General features: G+C 34.9%; 1 protein-coding gene across 1 annotated transcript; it reads right to left on the minus strand.

Annotated features, from left to right (window-relative positions):
- Positions 1 to 1,691: 1,691 nt before the first annotated feature.
- On the minus strand, positions 1,692 to 4,500 carry LOC107599459 (Rieske domain-containing protein). Its single transcript, XM_071582427.1, is given in 6 exon segments — positions 1,692 to 1,934; positions 3,675 to 3,718; positions 3,721 to 3,789; positions 4,205 to 4,287; positions 4,289 to 4,338; positions 4,341 to 4,500. Coding segments are annotated over 6 exon segments (378 nt in total). The 5' UTR covers positions 4,374 to 4,500; the 3' UTR covers positions 1,692 to 1,835.
- Between the last annotated feature and the right edge of the window lie 15,704 nt (positions 4,501 to 20,204).

Consider the following 20,204-nt stretch of genomic DNA (forward strand, 5'->3'; position numbering starts at 1 on the left):
ATTCTCACCTGTAAGTGACGTTAAGTCGTACATTTGTAACTTGAATAACTTTAAACTTTTGTAATTTTGTAATACAGTGAGTACGGAAAGTATTCAGACCCCCTTAAATTTTTCACTCTTTGTTATATTGCAGCCATTTGCTAAAATCATTTAAGTTATTTTTTTTCCTCAATGTACACACAGCACCCCATATTGACAGAAAAACACAGAATTGTTGAAATTTTTGCAGATTTATTATAAAAGAAAAACTGAAATATCACATGGTCCTAAGTATTCAGACCCTTTGCTGTGACACTCATATATTTAACTCAGGTGCTGTCCATTTCTTCTGATCATCCTTGAGATGGTTCTACACCTTCATTTGAGTCCAGCTGTGTTTGATTATACTGATTGGACTTGATTAGGAAACCCACACCCCTGTCTAAAGTAACCTTGGTCTTTTAGCATATCTATACTGTACATTTCTATTTCAAAGGCAAGATGGAGTTGGATATTGTATAAATATGGTGCTAAAAAATTGTTGGCCTCCAGTTAGCTTTCAAAAGTGTTTGTCCTCGCTTCAACTGTCTGGCTGGTCTCAGGGAGACTTTTCCAGGAATATCCTCTGGCAAAATGTGTATCGATAACTCTACCACTACACTACAAAGTGAATAGTTGCCTTTGCACCCTTGGATATTTCTTTTCATGCTTGCTTCACAAACATTTTACATACAACAAATCTAAGCAAATCATATTGTAACTTATACTGCATGAAATTTCCCATCTTTCAATCTCAAAAGCCAGTTTTGTGTGTAAATTGTGGATTACAATGTCTATCAATTTTACAAGAATGTAAATAAAGATCTCTTGTAAACATGTTCTGTTGTTATTGTTTTTAATCCATTAAACATGAATAAAAAAGATGTACACAAAAAGATAAACAGAAATCATAAGCAGGCATGCAACACATGCTTTATCACACATGTATTTTTTTAAAAAACAATTAATAATAATGTTTTAAAAAATGCAATAACCCACCATTACTAGAGATATTTAGCATTTTTTAATCATTAGTCATTACAAAACTACTGTTCATGTTGTCATAACCCATGTTTGAGCATTGCATTGCATATATCTTCTTTTGCATTAACTTATATTTAGTAAAGGTAGGATAATCTCACTAATACTGATGATTAAATGGGAAGATTGTTCGAATTAAGAATAAAGTGTTTTTTTTGTTTTTTTAAGACATATTGGAACATAAGATTAAGTGAGTCGACCAAGTAATTAATGAAATTCTCCAAAGTCACATTTTCCCTGTAGTGAAAGTCATTTCTACCTGACACTCAAGAGAGCTAGATCTAGGAAGGTATAATTATGGCAAGTTACAACCGCAAACTTTTATTACGGCCCTAGAGGGAAATCCATTAACATATCTGGAGTGCTAACGATTATGAATTTAAAACTATGACTAATTAAGCCGTTGAAATATAAAGTTGACTAAATGAACAGTCTGTGACCCAATTTTCCCTGAGTTCAATTAATCTTGCATATCAATTTTGCCAACTCACATTTTAAGATATTCATAATTCAAATAAATCATAAAATATATAATCTAAATGTCAGAGAACAATGTTCATTTTAGTGTAATTTGAAGCAATTTGCATACAACATTAAAGAACAATTTATCTTTAATTCGTATAGTGTGTATATACAAATTGTCACAAATGTTAACAACTGCTGCACTGGGAACAGCAAAGTTTATTCAACTATAATTCTGCATCTTTTTCAGATATTACGAGATCCAAGCAGATGTTTTAGTTCGAGGGAACTAAACATTGCTGTAACCAAGAACTTCAGTTCTCCTTGACCTGGCCGAAAGGTTGTAACGAGAGCTCACTTGCGTGCTTGACGAATACATTTCCGTCCTCCAATTTCACTTCATAAACTTGTTGCTAAAGAAAGAAAAGAAAGAACTTTACATTTTGACAAAGAAATAAAACTAAGCATGTCTGCAATGCATCCGACTCTCTATTTCTGCTTGGACAGCTGTAAAAGCCAACAGCTAGGAAGGAACTTTGATATACGAGCATGGTGGATGTTAACCGGTGGTGGGAATAGTGTCTAATTACTGAACATTTCAAGGTGTTGAGCCCCCCAGGATGGCTGTCGTAATTATGGATTGTTTTACGGAGTCTTTGCCTTATATTGATTGGCCCGAGTTCGCCGTCACGTCCAACTGCCCAATTATTTATATTCGCAGCATGAGAGAACACATTTAATCTGTTTATGAAAAAAGCAGATGTTTGGCTAAATTGAATCAGGCCGAAATGAGGGCAGTTTAATTCCAAGACTTTCCAAATGTCTGTCTGTTTGGCAGCACCTACTTCTGTACGATTCTGTTGATGTGCAATCCATTACTGCGTGAGATAATGTTTGGTGCCATTCTGAGTTAAAGTGACGGCACAACAAATGTGGTTTTAATACGTGTTTTTCAAGGACGCTGAATCACTGGCTAACTTAACTTGTACATCTGGCTGCCTACTGCCCCTTTACTGCCGAGTAATGAAATCTGGTGTATACATTGATCTTTTAGGAGGAACATTCAGGCATCTCACTGATTAAAGAGAATGCTGCTTTTATTGAAGATTCATGTAAGATGATAACAGAAAGCAAGATAGATCTTGTATCAAAACATTATCAGAATCAGAAAGAGCTTTATTGCCAAGTATGTTTGCACATACAAGGAATTTGTTATAGTGTCACAAGCTTCCAGTACACGGAGACAACAACACACATATAATAAAAATAAGATGTGAATAAAATACACATGCATAAATATAAACCACAAAAAAAGAATAAATTGTATGTACAGGTGTGGTATAGATGGAATAGGAATAGATTAAAATAAGTTGTAGGGATGTACTAGGGTTTAGGGTGATAAATAATTATAAGGTTATAATTATCATTTTAATCTGATCTAATCTTCTGAATTCAATACCAAGTTGGCTTATTCAACTGCATTTGTTGCATAAAATTATTTTGACTCATCCCTTAGTTTTAAGTGCCAGCTTATGGTGGGTTTAAAGGGCGAAATGTGAAGCTCATAATATTGTTAAAGCACTTGCATTAATCCTTCCTTTAAAAAGCTGGAAACTTTTTCATTTTTACAGTTGGACTACTGTTCCATTGGGAAAAACTAGTTATTTATCATAAATGTAATATCTGTTGGTGTTGAACAGAGGTGTGTTGGCTTAAATATTAGTTATTTTGAAGACACCTGTCTTCTTTTTTCATTGTTGGATATAAATTGCTCACAAGACAAGTTTATGTGCTTCTGATTAAAGAGAACAAATTACCAACTTAACTCCATGTCACTTCCCTTCTTGGTATCCTTGTATGGAGGCTTCATGAAAATAAAGTTGAGAGATTGGACAAGATGACGAAGTGGTTCCCTCATATTCATGCTAACATGTAAAATTTTTAAGCCATATTTTTGGCTAAAACCCACAACGTGTGTACTTTATTGTAATGTTTACTGCCCGGTCCAATTTACTTCGACTGTAACTGAATCAATGATTTTTGCTAAGGTAATTATTTTCTGTGGGAATCGACAATATGCCGCACATGTTAAGTAAGCTTAACATGTACTGAACCTGGAACATTCCTTTAATGTCGAACAAAAAGTGTCTCACTTGTAAACCTGTGCTTGATTTCCCCGTTTTGAGATTGAAGTCTAGTCATGCCAAGGACAGAAAACCTGAAGAACACCATCGGCTTCCTCGATATCTCCATCACACAGCGGACCTCCTGAAAGTCAATTACACTGCATTTAACATTTAAACATATTATTTCCCTGAAAGAATGTTCAAAAACTTACAAAAAATTACTTTTAACCATATCAAAACAAAAAAAATGCATTTTGTATCACGACCCTACAAAACTGAGGTAACTTCTTATTTGGCACTACTTGTGATCACAAACACAATACTAATCATCATTGTCATCCTCATAATTAAATAAAATTAAACACCCTAACGTTTGTAGATCACATATTAAAATAAGGTTTTACAGTACGAACCGCATTGTTTGAACTGACATTTAGGCGGTAACTACGGTTACCATTGTGATTCAATGACGGCGTGAAAAGAACGAAGCGTTTCTGTTGTTTCTAGCTCGCTGCTCGATATAAGCAAACAAAATATTATATAATTCACTGTCATACCCGAATGAGCGCAGCGAGCGTCCATCGCGAGGAATTCAGCGTTCACATAAAACAGACATACATTAGCCTCGCGTCCGTCAGACAATCAGTCTGCATTGTTTCTCGGACAGCTACACGGGGCCTATTAGCCTCCAGACCAGGAAACCCTCTCAAGTTCTGGAGAAGTCATCGAGGTGGGTTACACCAGGGCATTAACGTGCTGTATTTCTTGTTTTATCAAAACGCGATTAATTTCGCCATTCGCCTCACTGACAATCGCTGCTCTCACTAGGTTGTCGCATCTTGGAGGCTGTAACTGCACTGTAACTGGGGGGGGGCACTGTAACTGGGCACTGTAACTTCTTGCGTTTAAGAAGACTGGGAAAAAGACCATATCACAATCTGTAAACATTTCTATGCTAATCATTAAACATGTTTTAAACCAGGGCTGTCCAAACTCGGTCCTGGAGGGCCGTGTGTCCTGAAGAGTTTAGCTCCAACCCCAACCTCAATCAAACACACCTGAACCAGCTAATCAAGCTCTTACTAGGCATACTAGAAACTTAAAGGCAGGTGTGTTGAGGCAAGTTGGAGCAAAACTCTGCAGGACACCGGCCCTCCAGGACCGAGTTTGTGCAGCCCTGTTTTAAACGTTTAAACTAAGCAATGTAACTAAAGGTGTGTTGAAAATCATGCAGACTGGTTATAAAAAATAAGGTGCTTACATAGTTCTGGTAGTACTGAAAATATTGAGGATAGGGAAGGAAATTAATTACATAAACATATTACAATAAACATAACTCAAAATCAAAGAATAAAGCTCTCAGTGATTACAGAAACAAACAAGAAAGAAGAAAAACAGATCAAGCTATTTCACAAAGCTATGATGTCCATCTTTGTGTTATGCAATCTAAATCAGCTAGTCTCAATCAACTATGTGTCACTCGTTTTTGTCTGTATATATTTATAATCAGCATAACTTATTAAATCAGATTTGTTCGCATAATAAGCCATTCATAAAAAAAAAAGAGAGTAGTAACCTGAAATGTGCCTCACTTTAGACCACAATGCATCTTTGTTCTCCAGAATAAATACTTTATTCGTGCTGATATAGTGCAGGTTGCATTTACGTTAATACAAGTTGCTTGCTGGATGCGATGTGACTGAACATCTGGTCGAGGACTATAGAAAAAGGGGCAAGGCCAGTGTCCAGTGTACAGTCTCACTCACTGCACTAATCTTTAATAGTGAGTGAGCTGAATAGACCTACTTAAATGAGAGAACCATTCTGAACCCATGCTAAGACAGTGCTTCACACAGCACAGCGTGAGCATATAACAAGCTCTCTGGTCAATTACATCCAAGCTCTAGAGTCTAGACAAACACTCAAAGCCTATTTATCATTAGCAGCACTTCACATTCTCATTCTCAAACCCAGTTGAGCCCTGCTGTAAGTGGTACTTTTTAGTATTTTATTAGCTTTTTTTATTTTTATCTAGTATGTAAATTAGCTATATATTCAAATTTAGTTTTTTTTATAGAAATTTCAAGTAGAGAATGTGGGCATTGTCCTGCAATCTGACTGTCCTCTTTATGAACTAGTTTTAATTAACTGAATTATACAAAAATCTGTGTAGAAATATGCAATTTATTCTATATTATTTTGTCACCGGTTATTAAAGGAATAGTTCACATAAAAATTATAATTTAATGAAAATGTACTCAATTTGAGGCCATTCCAGATGTGGATGAGTTTGTTTGTTTTTTCATCGGAACAGATTTGAAGAAATTTAGCATTGCATCATTTGTTCATCAGTGGATCCTCTGCAGTGAATGGGTGCCGTCAGAATGAGAGTCCAAACAAACATCACAATAATCCACATGACCCCCAGTCTATCAATTAATGTCTTTTGAAGTGAAAAGCTGCATGTTTGTAATAAACAAATCCATCGTTAAGACATTCATAACTTCAAACCGTTGCTGCCGGCTAAAATATGAGTCCTTTATTCCTTTCTCCAGTGAAAAAGAGGTTTTGTCTGAATCAGGAGAGAAATGTACACAAATCAAGCACTGTTTCTAAACAAAAACAATCCAAAACAGTTCTAAAGTTTTAAATCTCTTAATGGTTTAGCACCTAAATATCTGTCCGACTTGATTAAGCTGTATGCTCCGCTAAGAGCACTTAGGTCTGCTGTCATTTGCTTTTAGTCATCCCACGGGTAAAGTTGAAGAGCAGGGGTGACCGAGCATTTGCAGTGGCGGCCCCGAACCTTTGGAATATTTTGTCCCTCTACATTAGACAGGCTCAAACACTTGCTGTTTTTAAATCTAGCTTAAAAACTCATTTTTATAGTCTGGCATTTGACGCTACATGAGAGATGCTTTCTTCTATTGTTTTTATGGTGTCTTATTGTCTTTTTTGTGTTGTTGACTGCTTGTAATCACTGACATTTTTATTCTCTTATGTGTGTACAGCACTTTGACAATCACTTGTTGTTTTAAAAAAAGTGCTTTATAAATAAACTTTGACTTGACTTGACTTGACTAAACAAATATTTCGGTGGATTTTGATGTGAGAGGACAACAGGGAATGGACTTTTTCACCGGAGGAAACGTTATTACGAACTCATATTTTGGCAAGAAGCAACAGTTTGAAGTTAAAACAATGATGATGGATGTTTTTTTTTAAACGCAGCTTTTAACTTGATGTATTGCGAATTGTATTGAGAATTTTGTCTTAACCTAAAAAGTTCAAAACAATGCAGTTTACTGCATTAAATGAGGATTGTTCTGATTGTATTTAGTACAATTATTTGTTGCCCAGAATTTCCATTGTTTGAAAGAAGCCAGACAAGCGATTTGCACCAGCCTTATGGCATGCAAGAAGCCTCAGTACGAGTAGAGTTTCCATGCTTGGTACAGTTTCACACAGTGACTCATTCTGTGCCCGCATCACTTCAAGAACCAAACTCAAATCACTTTAATTCTGTGAGGGAATTTTTTTTGGCATGTTGCTGGAAAAATTATCTCATATAATGTTTAGCTACACAGTGAGCTATATCTAAAAAAATATAGGTTTGCACAGGCTCAAAATGTGACTGCAACATGATGTCATTTGTCAAGCGAATGTTCCGAGCACAGCTTACTGTCAGTCTTAATATTTCAGTCATATAAACCTGCTGGTCTCCATTTAAATAAAAACAAGTTCAAACTAATTCACAGTCAAAAATGACATCATCCTTCATAAAGGTCGAATATGCACATAACCTGTACTATTTCTCACACTTTTTATTCTCAATTAAACATTCAAAGGTCTGCATTTATTAATACTTTCCTCCCCTTAAAAATGAACATTGTATAAAATTCTATACTTTTTTACTTTTATGTAATGATATCTACACACTGGCAGCCAAAAGTTTGGTAAAATTAAGACTTTATGATGTTTTTGAAAGAAGTCTCTTATGCTCACCAAAGCTGCATTTAAATATAGAGTAAAAATAGTAATATTGTTAAATGTTATTACAATTAAAAAAATATGTATTTTCTATTTGAATATATTTTAAAATGTAATTTATTCCTGTGATGGCAACTCTGAATTTTCAGCATCATTACACGAGTCTGCAATGAGATTTCTTTAATTGCTGATTCTGGAAACAACATGTCAGATCTGTTTCTCTTTTTCAAAAGTTCACCACTGCATGCATAGTTATAATTACATTATTTTATGAGGACTGTGATTATAATGCCATAGAACTGATATCATGCCAAGGTGTAAAAATGAACAGTGTTTTATAGATGGTTTTTAAAACTGATATAGCAACACAAAAATGCCAAACAGACAAAATTACTTTTGCACAGAAAAGCTCATTGAGGCCTTATTGAAAATGCTCCTAATGACACAATACGGCAGCTCAGGCAAAACTTACTCAAGCTGTGCAGGAGCCAATGATGCAAAATTTGGTTGTTCCTCCACCGTCTTTACCCTCAAAACTCTCCTAATCTTCTAGCTCAGCGCGTACACTGTGATCTCCGAAAAAAATGTGGTTTTCATTTATGTAAGACCTGCTGAAAGCTTCTATTACATCAACAAAAAATCCGTCAACAGCGTGATTTGTATCCCCCCCAAAATTTCTCATTTGCAATTAGTGTGGCAGTCCAGCAGGTAAGATTGATTGAAATCTGCACAAATGATTCTCTAAAACACCTGTCCGGTGTTTAAAGGTCCTCGGTATCCCTGAGGCGCTGGAGAATTATAGTGATATCCATTCTCTCTTTCTGCCATTACTTTTCTTATCCAGACAAGACTGAGATGCAAGGGGAATTTCACAGGAAACAAAGCCCAACTTTGAACTTGGTTTACTGCTCTGCGAGAAACAAAAGCCGCTCCTTGGAGAGCCAGCTGATTAGGGTTAAATCTGGGGTACGTGTGTATGTTGTCCAGAAGTTGAAATGGAAGAATTTTAAGTGTCACCTCTCAATAGCCTTCTTGCTAAGTGAGGGTTTTGGATACAAAGTTCCTTGCAGAGACTTTGTGGGTTTGTTAGTCTGATCCACAGGCCAATACATCTTTCTTTTGGAAAACCCTTGTGGTTAACACAACAGGTATCATGAGACTACTGAACCTTGGAACTCATATACTGCAAGAAACATTTCTCTCCAAAATACATTCCAAATATATGCATATGTTGTAAAACAGTGAAGAAAATATCTTTCCATACATGAACATACATTTTGAATCATACAAATATCAGCATACTGAAAATATATATGGAAAAAATATATAAGGAGATATAAGTAATTAAAAGTATTTATCTAAATATATTTTAAAATCTATATTAGCAAAATGTAGCCATTTTGTGTATTTTTAAAATATTAAATAGCCTATTATATAAAAAAAAAATACATAATAGTAAAATACAAATATAAAAAGCCAATTTCCACCACAGGATAAAAAAATAAGCTAAAACTGACTTTGTATCTCACAATTTTCTTCTTGCTATTCCGAGTTTCTATCCTGCAATTTTTTTCTTTCAGAATTTCCAAGTTTGTGTCTCATAATTCAGACTTTCTTTCTCATAATTATGAGTTTATATCACAATTCTGACTTTATTTCTTGCAATTACAAGTTTATATCTTGCAATTTACACTTTCTTTCTGAGAATTGATTTTATAACTTTTTTTTTGTGCAGTTTTGAGTTTATATCTCACCATTTAAATCAACATCTCACAATTCTGGCTTTTTTTCTCTGAATTGCGAGTTTATAATGCACAATTCTGACTATGTTTTGAGTTTGTATCTCACAATTTGAGTTTAGCCTATACAGACTATTTTTTCATATTTCTGAGTTTAGATCTAAGTGTTTACTCAAACTGCCAGATCAACACTCTGAACTGTGAGAAATAACGGCAGAATTTGAGTTTACATCTTGCAATTCACAAGTTAACTCAAAATTGTGAGATTTACACTAAGAACACTTTTTTATTTAGTTATTTTTTTTTACATTTTCTTCATGTCAGAATGTGCTTCCACATAAACCAGATTTTGTACGATCTGGGTGTTAAAATGTGCCAGCATTTTGTACCCCATCAAGCATGAATGATGGGGCACAGCTGCTAGTGCTTGCTGGGCTGTAGTCAGGATATATTGACCGGGCCCTGGAGAAAGGAGGAAGTGTGGATGTTGATAAATGTCCTTAAGGGAGATGATGAACGCAAGCATGGAGAATATTCATTTTCGGGCCTCCCCTAACCTCTGCGTCTGCTGAAATGATCAGTGCGTCCCTGACCCATCATGTCTTCACTCATAATTATATCCAGATACAGTGCTTGTTTATTTGGAAGAGGCTGTTATCAGAGCAGAACACATTCAGAAGATGAAAGAGGAATAAACACACAAACCCTTGAGCCCTGCACATATTCCCAAAGGTGGCCAGTCCCATTTCATCCAAAATCTTTCATCTTGGCGTACATGATTCATGATTGTTATTCTGGTTTATGGGTGAAAATCTCGGCGATCAGCCCGAGCGCAAGCATCTCTGTTTGTGGTAGTATTTGAAAAGATTACATGAATGAAATCACAACACAAAAATGTAAAGCTAGCAAAAAAGAGGTTGGTTTTTGGATTAGCAACTAATGCTCTGAAGGTTTGGCTGGTTAGTATGGTACTGTTAGCCTCTGCTGGTAGATGCCGAAACTACAGCACCATGACACGAAGAGCATCTTTTCTCTGCTGATAGCCATTCAAATATAAAAAAAATAAGATTTTGTTGAGTTCTTGGTCCTTTATGAAAGGTTTGAGGAAGTATGTATCATAGAGAGAGATTTCTGGCATTCACTGGCATTTGTGACAACTTTTACAGCATTGTCAATCAGTCAACTTTGATACCTTGATACACAGACTAGAGGTCTGTAACTCGAACCACACAGCCCGTACAAACCACTGTGCTATTCATGCATAACCTAAAGTTGATTAAGTTTGGGATTGTGTAAAAAAAAAAAAAAGTAAATAATAATTGCATTTATTTTTATGCAATTTCAATTATTTAAATTCTAAATTATTTACTGAATAAGCTTAGGTTTGTAAAATATTATTAAATTATTATTATTATTATTATTATACATTTTTATTGTTTTTTTCAATACAATTAGGTACTTGAGCAAAACAAATAATAATCACATTTAATTTAATTTCTAAATTATTTATTGCACACTATTTTATATTTAATTTAATTTCATTTAATTTTACAAGCCTTTGGTTGATATATAACACAAGGGTTATGTTACTTTTGGGTAAAAATATTTAAAATATTTAATAATATGTTGTCATATTAAAGTTTCAATAAAATTAGGTACTTTAACAAAGTAAATATCTATTAATTACATTTCTAAATGATTTATTGTATATTTTATTTTACAAGTCATTTGTTATTTTTTGCCTAAAATTTAGAGTATATTAGGTTTTGGTTTGTAAAAAAGTTTTCATATATAATGTTTAATAAATAAAGTTAAGCACAGCAAATAATTAATGCTTACATTAACATTCTAAATTATTTATTGCTCACTGTTTTTTATTCTGTTTTATCCTCATTATATAAATTTTTTTTGTTGTGCTGTATAACCTAAAATTTCCCCAAGGTATTAATAAATTACTTTACTATCCTACTTCATACTCTAGTAATCCCATAGTGTCTTGTCCCGCGCACAAATGAGGTATACTCCTAAACACTTCCCATTTTAACCAGTAAATAAAACTGCCTGTGTTGTTGCTCTCTGCTTTGGCTCATACACAAAATAAACGTGAAAGAACAGCCTTCTGTCAATCAGAATAATCTTCCAGTGTGACATGACATGGTTTGCACTTAATTGAGAATGACAGGACATTAGCCTCAAAAGTTTATTTTACTTCTTCATTTGATTCCAGTGGTTTTGCCAAGCTCATTTTTCTCAGGTCTTAGACAGATGTCAAAGCAAGTCTTTCTCTGCTAAAGTCGAGCAATTTTTCGGCCAGAGCTTCAGGAAAGTTTTTTTTCTTTTTTCTCTGCCTCAGTTAATTTTAAACCTGCATGCTGCCACAGATCATCCTAGTGAACCCCAGAGACATTCAGAGAACAATGTGCTCGGCCTATCTTGATCTCACACGCTTTCAGGGCTCTAAAAGAAAAGTGTTGTAAACCAGCACAAGATGAAGGGAATGACAAATGCTTCTACTGACTCTGATGTGGATAAATGACAGATAGTTCCTCTCACCCGAATAGCAGTTAGTCTCTGTTGGGGGTACAAAGCAAAGCCGCCGTGACCATTTTTATAACATGCCCTGAAAAATATTGGAACCGCTTCCCAGACAGTTACACCCTCTTAAATTCCCAAATAGCATTAACATGTGTATGTTTATATGCAATTCATCCTTTTTGAACGAGGCACCGTTTTCTTACTTCTAGCCCAAGGGGTCAAGTTCTACTATTTAGCAAGGTCCTGTTAACCCCTGCTGGTAGATGTTGTAACTACACCATCTGCCTGCAAATATCACTTTTCTCCAATGATGGCCTTTGAAAAGTATCTGTGCATTCTGATGGAATAAAATTGTATAGATATAAAATATGTTTTGCCAGGATTCTTTTGTGTTTTCATATATATATAAAATTGTACTGAATCAAATAAACACTTTTTTTGTTTACTCTAATGTGCTAATACAATTTAACTTCCTCGATAACTTTCAATGCAGCTGTGTTTGTTTTCTACCCAGCACATTTCCTTTGTATTATCAGCATCATCATTACAGGATATGCTGATAAGAAAGCATCTGAGGCTGCTGATGAGTTGAGAGTGAGCATGATAGTTTTCCCCTTGAAAAGAGCGTTTCGAAACCTTTTGATCAAATGACTGATTTGTTCGACATAATATGCGGACTAAACCAAAATGTGAATATACCAGAGAAGTGTATTTTAACAGAACAGTTTGATCAAATTCATTAATGAATTAATTTATTCATATAATTAACTAAAATATTAGTCCAACCTTAGACAGTTTTCGCAAATGTCTTTACCGACATTTACAATACCAGCATTGTCTTCATCAAAGCCTTGTGCAATGACTGAATATATCCAGTAAGGTCTCACACCGTGACACCAGAAGCAAATTGAACCCATAATAAATGTGACAATGATGTGCTAAAAAAGGAAATGTTTTTCCTTTATGCTCTTTGTGTACAAACGACAACATTGTCAAAATGATCCCTGTACACACAGATCCGCAAACAAATTACTTAAAATACTGCATCAGAACAGTTTGATCAAATTCATTAATGAATTGATTCATTCATATAATTAACTAAAATATTAGTCCAACCTTAGACAGTTTTCGCAAATGTCTTTACCGACATTTACAATACCAGCATCGTCTTCATCAAAGCCTTGTGCAATGACTGAATATATCCAGTAAGGTCTCACACCGTGACACCAGAAGCAAATTGAACCCATAATAAATGTGACAATGATGTGCTAAAAAAGGAAATGTTTTTCCTTTATGCTCTTTGTGTACAAACGACAACATTGTCAAAATGATCCCTGTACACACAGATCCGCAAACAAATTACTTAAAATACTGCATTATGCATGACAGGCCAGTAGCAGGCGATGTCACTTTGTAAAAAAACACTATGCAAACTCATAAACTCACATGACATAATAGCAAAACCCCCAAAATGCTGTTGTTGTGAATGGCCAAAACACATGAAAAATGTTCTGTTTTTAATTGAAAACAGTGTCGTGTAAACACCCCTGAAGTAATTTATCTGGATGAATCTGAAAAAGCATCTTTTTTATATATGTTTTGGCCTTTCTTCCACACGTTTTTGTCCAGCGAAAACTGAGCTTTTTGAAGACGCTCTTCTAAGTGGAAAAATGTGAAAACTCGTAGTGTGAACACTGAAAATGAAGGTATTTATAAACGATGACACATGTTTAGTCATGTATCTATATTTATACCAGTATGTGCCTGTTATGTGCTGTTAATTTTCAGTTTTGCTAAAGATGTTAAATATGTTACTTTGTAAAATTTTCATACTTTGTGAAAACCCCTAAAAATGCTAGTGTGGACGGAGATCCTTTTGAAACGAAAAGGCCTTTTTCAAATGTATCAGATGTAGATATAGCCTAAAACTGGATGTGTTGCAAAGCAAAGCACTGAACATAAATGGCCAAACATCTGGCGCTTTGTAACGTTTGCTTTGATACATCCAGTGTAGACAGCTGTTTTGGCTCGTCATGTGTTGAAATAGTGTGAATCTAATACCTTTGTCCCCAATCGACATGGGAATGAATAACCAATGAGACAGAGCAATTCCAAACATCTGTGGTATGAATCATTAAATGACAACACAGGGTACTGTTTCATAGTAAAAATAAAATAACACCAATGAAATACATACCACTCCTCAGTAATAGGCCTTGCTTTTTCTGGTAGTGCAAAATGCTTTACAGAGGCAACAAGTCTCTTAAAAGCAATATAAAATAATGGATTCTCCACTGTCCTTCCATTGGGACAAGAGTTGTTATTTTGGTCAAAGTTTTGGGTGCCCTGGACAGAAAGTTATGAACAAGAAGTATACCGCTGAAATCGAATACAGAAGCACTTACAGCTGGTGACGGCTTGTCGGACCGATGTCTAGCCTCAACATTGTTATACTGAATTAAGCTTCCATAAACAATACGTGCCCATGCCATTTTTCAAAATTAAACATTGCTTTTCGTTTTAAGTGTAGAGTAATATTAAAAGCATTACATTTACAGACAATTCCTGAATTATTATACAGACTAAAGGCTAAAATCAGTACCAAGTAAAATACATTGTCATCTCATCAGAATCTTTGAGCTGCTCTGTCCATTACCGTCTACAGGGTAAAATTAAGTTGTTTTTTCTTTGTCATCGTCAAAATGGACAATCAATCTCGAAAATGGCATAAAAGTCAAAAGTTCATATTTCTTTACAAGGATCATCCCAAATATCTGTCAACGCTTTGCAAGAAGTGATTTGTTAAGAACTGCATCACGCACTGCATTTCAAAGTCTAGGATGTGTGATTTGACTGATGTATTATGATGTGAAGCATAAGAGCATGCTTTCGTCCATCGTAACGACATCGTAACAAGGTTAAGGGAAGTGGTAGGGAGATTTCTGCTGAGGAACTGAAGCACATAGCGTTCTTGCCATCACCAGACTCTTTGAGTCTGTCTACTAAAGGCCTCAGTCTGTTTTCTCCATCCGCTCCTTCTTATAATGACCAACGCAGGCTGTCTGCTTTGCCTGACCCCTCCCTCCGCCCCCAACAGTACCACGATCCATTCTTCTTTGTTTCGTCCATATGCGTTTTATTCCCAAATATCTGCTCTTCCTCTCCAAATACCCAGAATACTTGTTCCCTGGGTTTCCCACATAAAAGACTCAGAAAAATTAAGAAAAAGAAAGATGGTTTTGTTTGTTTCAAATGTGAACATATTTGTGGGAAATTGAAGTCCACATGAAATATTTAAAACATTTTAAAAAGTATGTTGAGTAAATAGATTTTTCTTAGGCACTTAAGATGAGACAATGACATTCTCTGAAAAAAATTATATTTGCAATATAAGAATGAAAATAAACACAGTTTTGTTTTACAGTAAAATATCTCTAAAACAATATACATTTTGTTTAAGACAAGCCTTAAAGTGGCAGTACAAAGTATTTTAAAACCTGTGGGCACTTTATTACACTTAAAAATGTCTAAATATGAATTAATTAATTAATTCATTTAAAATATGGCTTGATATTGTGTTATATAACGCATGGAATTAATTTTTATTGTGGCTAAAGTGTCCACATGTTTTTTTGGGGCCACTATAAACTCTTACAAATAAAGGTTCCAAAAAGGTGGGGGTTTTTTTAATCTTGTTTAAAATATTTTAATTCTGTTATCTGCCTTTCCTGTATGAAGGTCACAAAAAGAAATGCTGGGTTGGGACAGAGTTTGCACAACCACGCAACAACATTATGTTATCTAACTGAATTTAACCAAAGCAGTTTTGACATTATTAGCTCGTCTCATCCACTAGTTCCCAGCATTTGAACATATATTACGATATGTGTCATTTGATGTGCTTGAGTCATACAGTCTACTGTCTTCACAGCAGCCTTGGCTTGACTAGCGACAGCTTTATCCTCCATATATATATAAATCCTTTACCAATCACATTCTTTTGATCCAGACCACATCTGGACAAATAATTACCCTCCTGGTCCGAACAATGATGAAAGAACTGTCTAAATATATTGGCTTACATTATACCAAATAATTGCTAGTGACTCCAGGCAGACTTTCTAAAAATACAATACTTGATTCTAACGCCTCCAGTTACAAGCTCATGCCCACAGTCAGTCTGGTTAATAGATAAGTGATTCAAATAAATCCAGGCCCTATCTCCACTTTTTTTCTCCACAGTCTGGCTCATACAGCTCAGTCTCATAATGATCCAAGACTACTTAAAAAAGGGGGAAACTACAAATTACAAAGGTAAACACAAAAGAGAGCTCATTTTAGGCTGCTGTATATCTGTCGCAGGAATGAATGCGAGTTGCACATTGCCTTTGAACTTTGAGCCATTATCTTGTGGTTTTGAGATGAGTGTGTTTCATCTCAGTGTCTGTCTCATTAAGCTGAAACATAAGTGCAATGCTTGAAGGTTTAGCAGTTTGTCTCTTATCTCATCTCTCTCTCATAGCTCTGTGCTTCTAATCAACCCACACCTTCTAGAAGAACAACATCTGCAGGAAGATGAGGTTTTTTTTTGTGCGCGATTTGACATTCCCCTAGTTGAGTGCATGCATCTCAGCACAGAGGTTGGGGCTTGTGGCGGAGCCTTTAAGTCTTGCTAATTCAATAGGCTTTAGGATTATGATTGAGAATTGTTTTGCAAAATGAAGGCCTTCTTTGATGCGGGCAGACACCATATGTTTTACATGATCAAATTCAGAAGAGTAGAACATCCAAATGTTCGGCATAATTTATACCTCTCCGCTCTAACATGTCGTTGATCTCTCTGTTCATAGTCTCGAGGGCTTTCTAGAAAAGCTTCATTTCGGCAACCCTCGTCTTTGCCTTACACCACTGTCAGGTTTCTCATGCAGGTCATGAAGTTTTACATCTTCACAGTTTAAAATTATTGGCACCATGTGATTAGTTCAATGCTCTGTTAGTTTCAGTTGAAGCAAGCAGCGAAACAGATGCCAGTCCAATTTTTGTAACCGTGTGAAACTTTCTAGAAATTTTCGCAGGTGAAATCTAGTCACTTCATTAGAAATTGATGCAATATGGAATTTCGCGTTAAGTCATGCAAATTTGCCTTCCTTGGTTTAAAAGTGACTTCTGTGTGAGCTGTGCTTCATACATCTCTACGTTATTTTACATTTGATGGATGTGAAAAAGATCAAATTTAACTATTTTGTATAAATTTTTTATATTTTTTTAGAAAAAAATAAGAATGAAGGTCCGCTCCTAAACCTAACCATCACGTGTCGTAAGCTGATTTTTTTTGTGTACAAAAACATGAATGAGGTTGTACAAATTTATAAGAATTTACCACCAGTTCGCAATATGAAAAATAGTTATAACTCACCATTAGAATGTGTTGGAATTGAGAAGATTTACCAGCCATAAACATTTATTTCTAATCATGAAACATTAATTTGTAGTAATGCAGTATTTTTTTTTAAATATAGCATTAATAAAAAATGTTGTCCTTATCACAATAGAATTTTTTTTGTTCCTCATATTTTTGTTTTGTTGGTTTAATGAAATAAATATTCCATATATGTATCACCACAAGGTTACATAAGATACTTATAGGCTCACATGACACAGCAGCAAAGATCAGACTATCATTCTTACAGTTTGACTTCCTTAAAGTTCTTACCAGCCAATTGGCGAGTAACTCGCAAAAGCCCGTTTTTACTTCATTTGGTGCTTGCGACTGTTAATTTTGGATCCAATTTACCCGTTTGAAAACCCAGATGAAGCAGGTTCTCTGTTTACAGCGCCATTATTAAAGACATGAGATCATGCACAGTTGCACGTCCGATCCTTGCCAGAGCTAATAAAAATGCACTTGATGTACTCATTTTGTAACATCAGACCTTCAACCACAGTTTGTGATGGATGTCTTATCGCTCTGAGAGGAAGAGAGAGAGAGACAGATCGGTGAATAAGAGAAAGTGTGTCATGGTCCAGAGGAAAGTAATAAAACTGTACAAAACATTAAAAATAGTTCCCGTGTGCTTTGGCTGATAGTGCGGCCCACATATTGCTTCATCTCTGTCATAGCTTCTGAATGTTTCCCAGGTATCGCTGAGAACCCTATTCAAAAAAGAAAATCGTATTTTCTGGTTCGGTATGTATGACTGAACTGGCAGGCAGAGTGCTGGATAAACTTAATAGCTCTGTTCCACAACCTAGTGAGCTGCCTCGCTGCCTACTGCCTCATAAGTGATGGAACCTCATGAGTGAGTGATTTGAAACACTCCACATGTGCAGGAAGTCTGTACATCATATAAATAGCACTCCACACGTGAAGCTGATGAAAGACTTGACTTGGATAAAAGAGTCAGTTTTTAGTTATTTTGAACCATTTTTAATATTGAATGAATAATAAGTATCATTAAAATCAGTGTTTCTCTTGGATTTTTTTTTGAGCTGCAATGCATTCTGGGATTGCCTTCTCTATGAAGGACATGTGCATAATTAAGATGCTTTTGGAATAGCTTTTGTACTGAGAGTAGGGATGCAATGGCAGATATTGAAATTATGAACTATTTTGACTAAATGAGTTTAAAAAAATAGAAACTAAAAATAATTGTATCAAATGATACAAGTGAATTTAGGCATTACATTATTGTAAGCAATGATGTTTTTTAAAGGTTCTTTACACATAGTAACAGTTCTATTTAGAACCACATCAACCTGATCTTTGCTGAAATGGTTCTTTGTGTTTAGAGTTTAGAGTTCTTTAGCACCAAAAAGGTTTCTGCTATTGTTAGAAGCCGAAGTACTGTGTAGAATAATTTTTAAGAGTGTAACAGTATTTTTTATTTTTTTAAATCAATAAAATAATAATAATAATAAATATGAGTAGCCATAAACTGATTAAAATATAAAAAATATTTTTACTTTTATATTTTTAGATATATTTTTAAAACAAATGTTGAATCATATTTTGATATATTATCTAAATTTTATTTAAGTGTTATTAACTTTAAGTGTTAGATGTAAAAAAGAGATATATTTTGTAATAAATATTGTTAGGCTATTATTAGATATTATCAAAGTTATATTAAATTATTTGTTTTAATTGTTAACTTGAGTGTTAGATGTAAAAATTGAGAAATGACCATGCACAATTAAATGCAGATAAATAAACTGTTATGCAAAATGCTACCAATACATCGTTCATCTTTAGTCGTGAGTGTATGCAGTGCATTAGGTTTTGAAACAGAGCCAACATGACAGACTTTTTTGCAATGGTGTTGGCTCTATGTAATTGTGTAATTTATGCAAATTACAGTCACCCTGAACCACGAGTCAAGGGCACACCGTGTTCATGAAATACTCTATAATCCTGAAAAGGCACCTAATTGACTGTCTAACCAAGTGAAAATGGATATCAAACTCTGGTGTATGTGTAACACCAAAGGTCAAGTGTGCTGGATGAATGTAGGGCTGACTAGTGTCTAGTCTCAGTGCACTTTGGGTATGTAGCAAACTGCAAAATACCTCTGCTTTGTGTCAGGCGTACATTGGCTTTTAAAAATAAATGCTCATCTGTTTCATTCTCAATTAAACTACCAGATATAATTTCGTTGGCAAGGAGCGTATTCCCAAGTTGCATATCCATCTCGTGAGAACTCAGTAACAGCAGGTGTTATTTGAGCCAGGATGAGGGTTTAGGCAAAAATTCATTTTAATTTGGATTCTTCTGAAGTAAAAGAGCCAAAATGAACGCACTCAAATCCAAGTTAGCATTTGAGAAAACAAGGTCAAATTAACTACCTGCTTCTTATGAGGAAACACACATAAGAAAATGGCAATCTAGCGACATTCATCCTGTACCATCAAAACATTCACCCATTTAATGAAATTGCCTCGTTTCAGAAGATTTCACCCATGGTTGATCGTTTAATGCTAAATGAAACTTATGTCATAATTTAATCACTGTTATTTAACTTAAAACCCACATGATTTTCTGTCTACCAAGGAAAACAAAAGGAATTCATGTGCTCCTTCAACAAAACGGTTACATACTGTCAGGCTCCAGAAGTTACAGAAACACAATAATAGTTGTCCATGTGTGACATATTCAGACTTCTAAAACCATATGATAGCTTTGTGTGAGGAACTTAAGCAGTTGTCAATGAATAATGGCATAAATTGTACTGCTATTCTCACACTAACTAGCAATATAGTGCACAAGTCGTATATATGGTGCTGTCTTGTCTTTTAA

Source organism: Sinocyclocheilus grahami, unplaced genomic scaffold (assembly GCF_001515645.1).
Source record: "Sinocyclocheilus grahami isolate Dianchi unplaced genomic scaffold, SAMN03320097.WGS_v1.1 scaffold267.1, whole genome shotgun sequence".
Classification (NCBI taxonomy): Eukaryota; Metazoa; Chordata; class Actinopteri; order Cypriniformes; family Cyprinidae; genus Sinocyclocheilus; species Sinocyclocheilus grahami.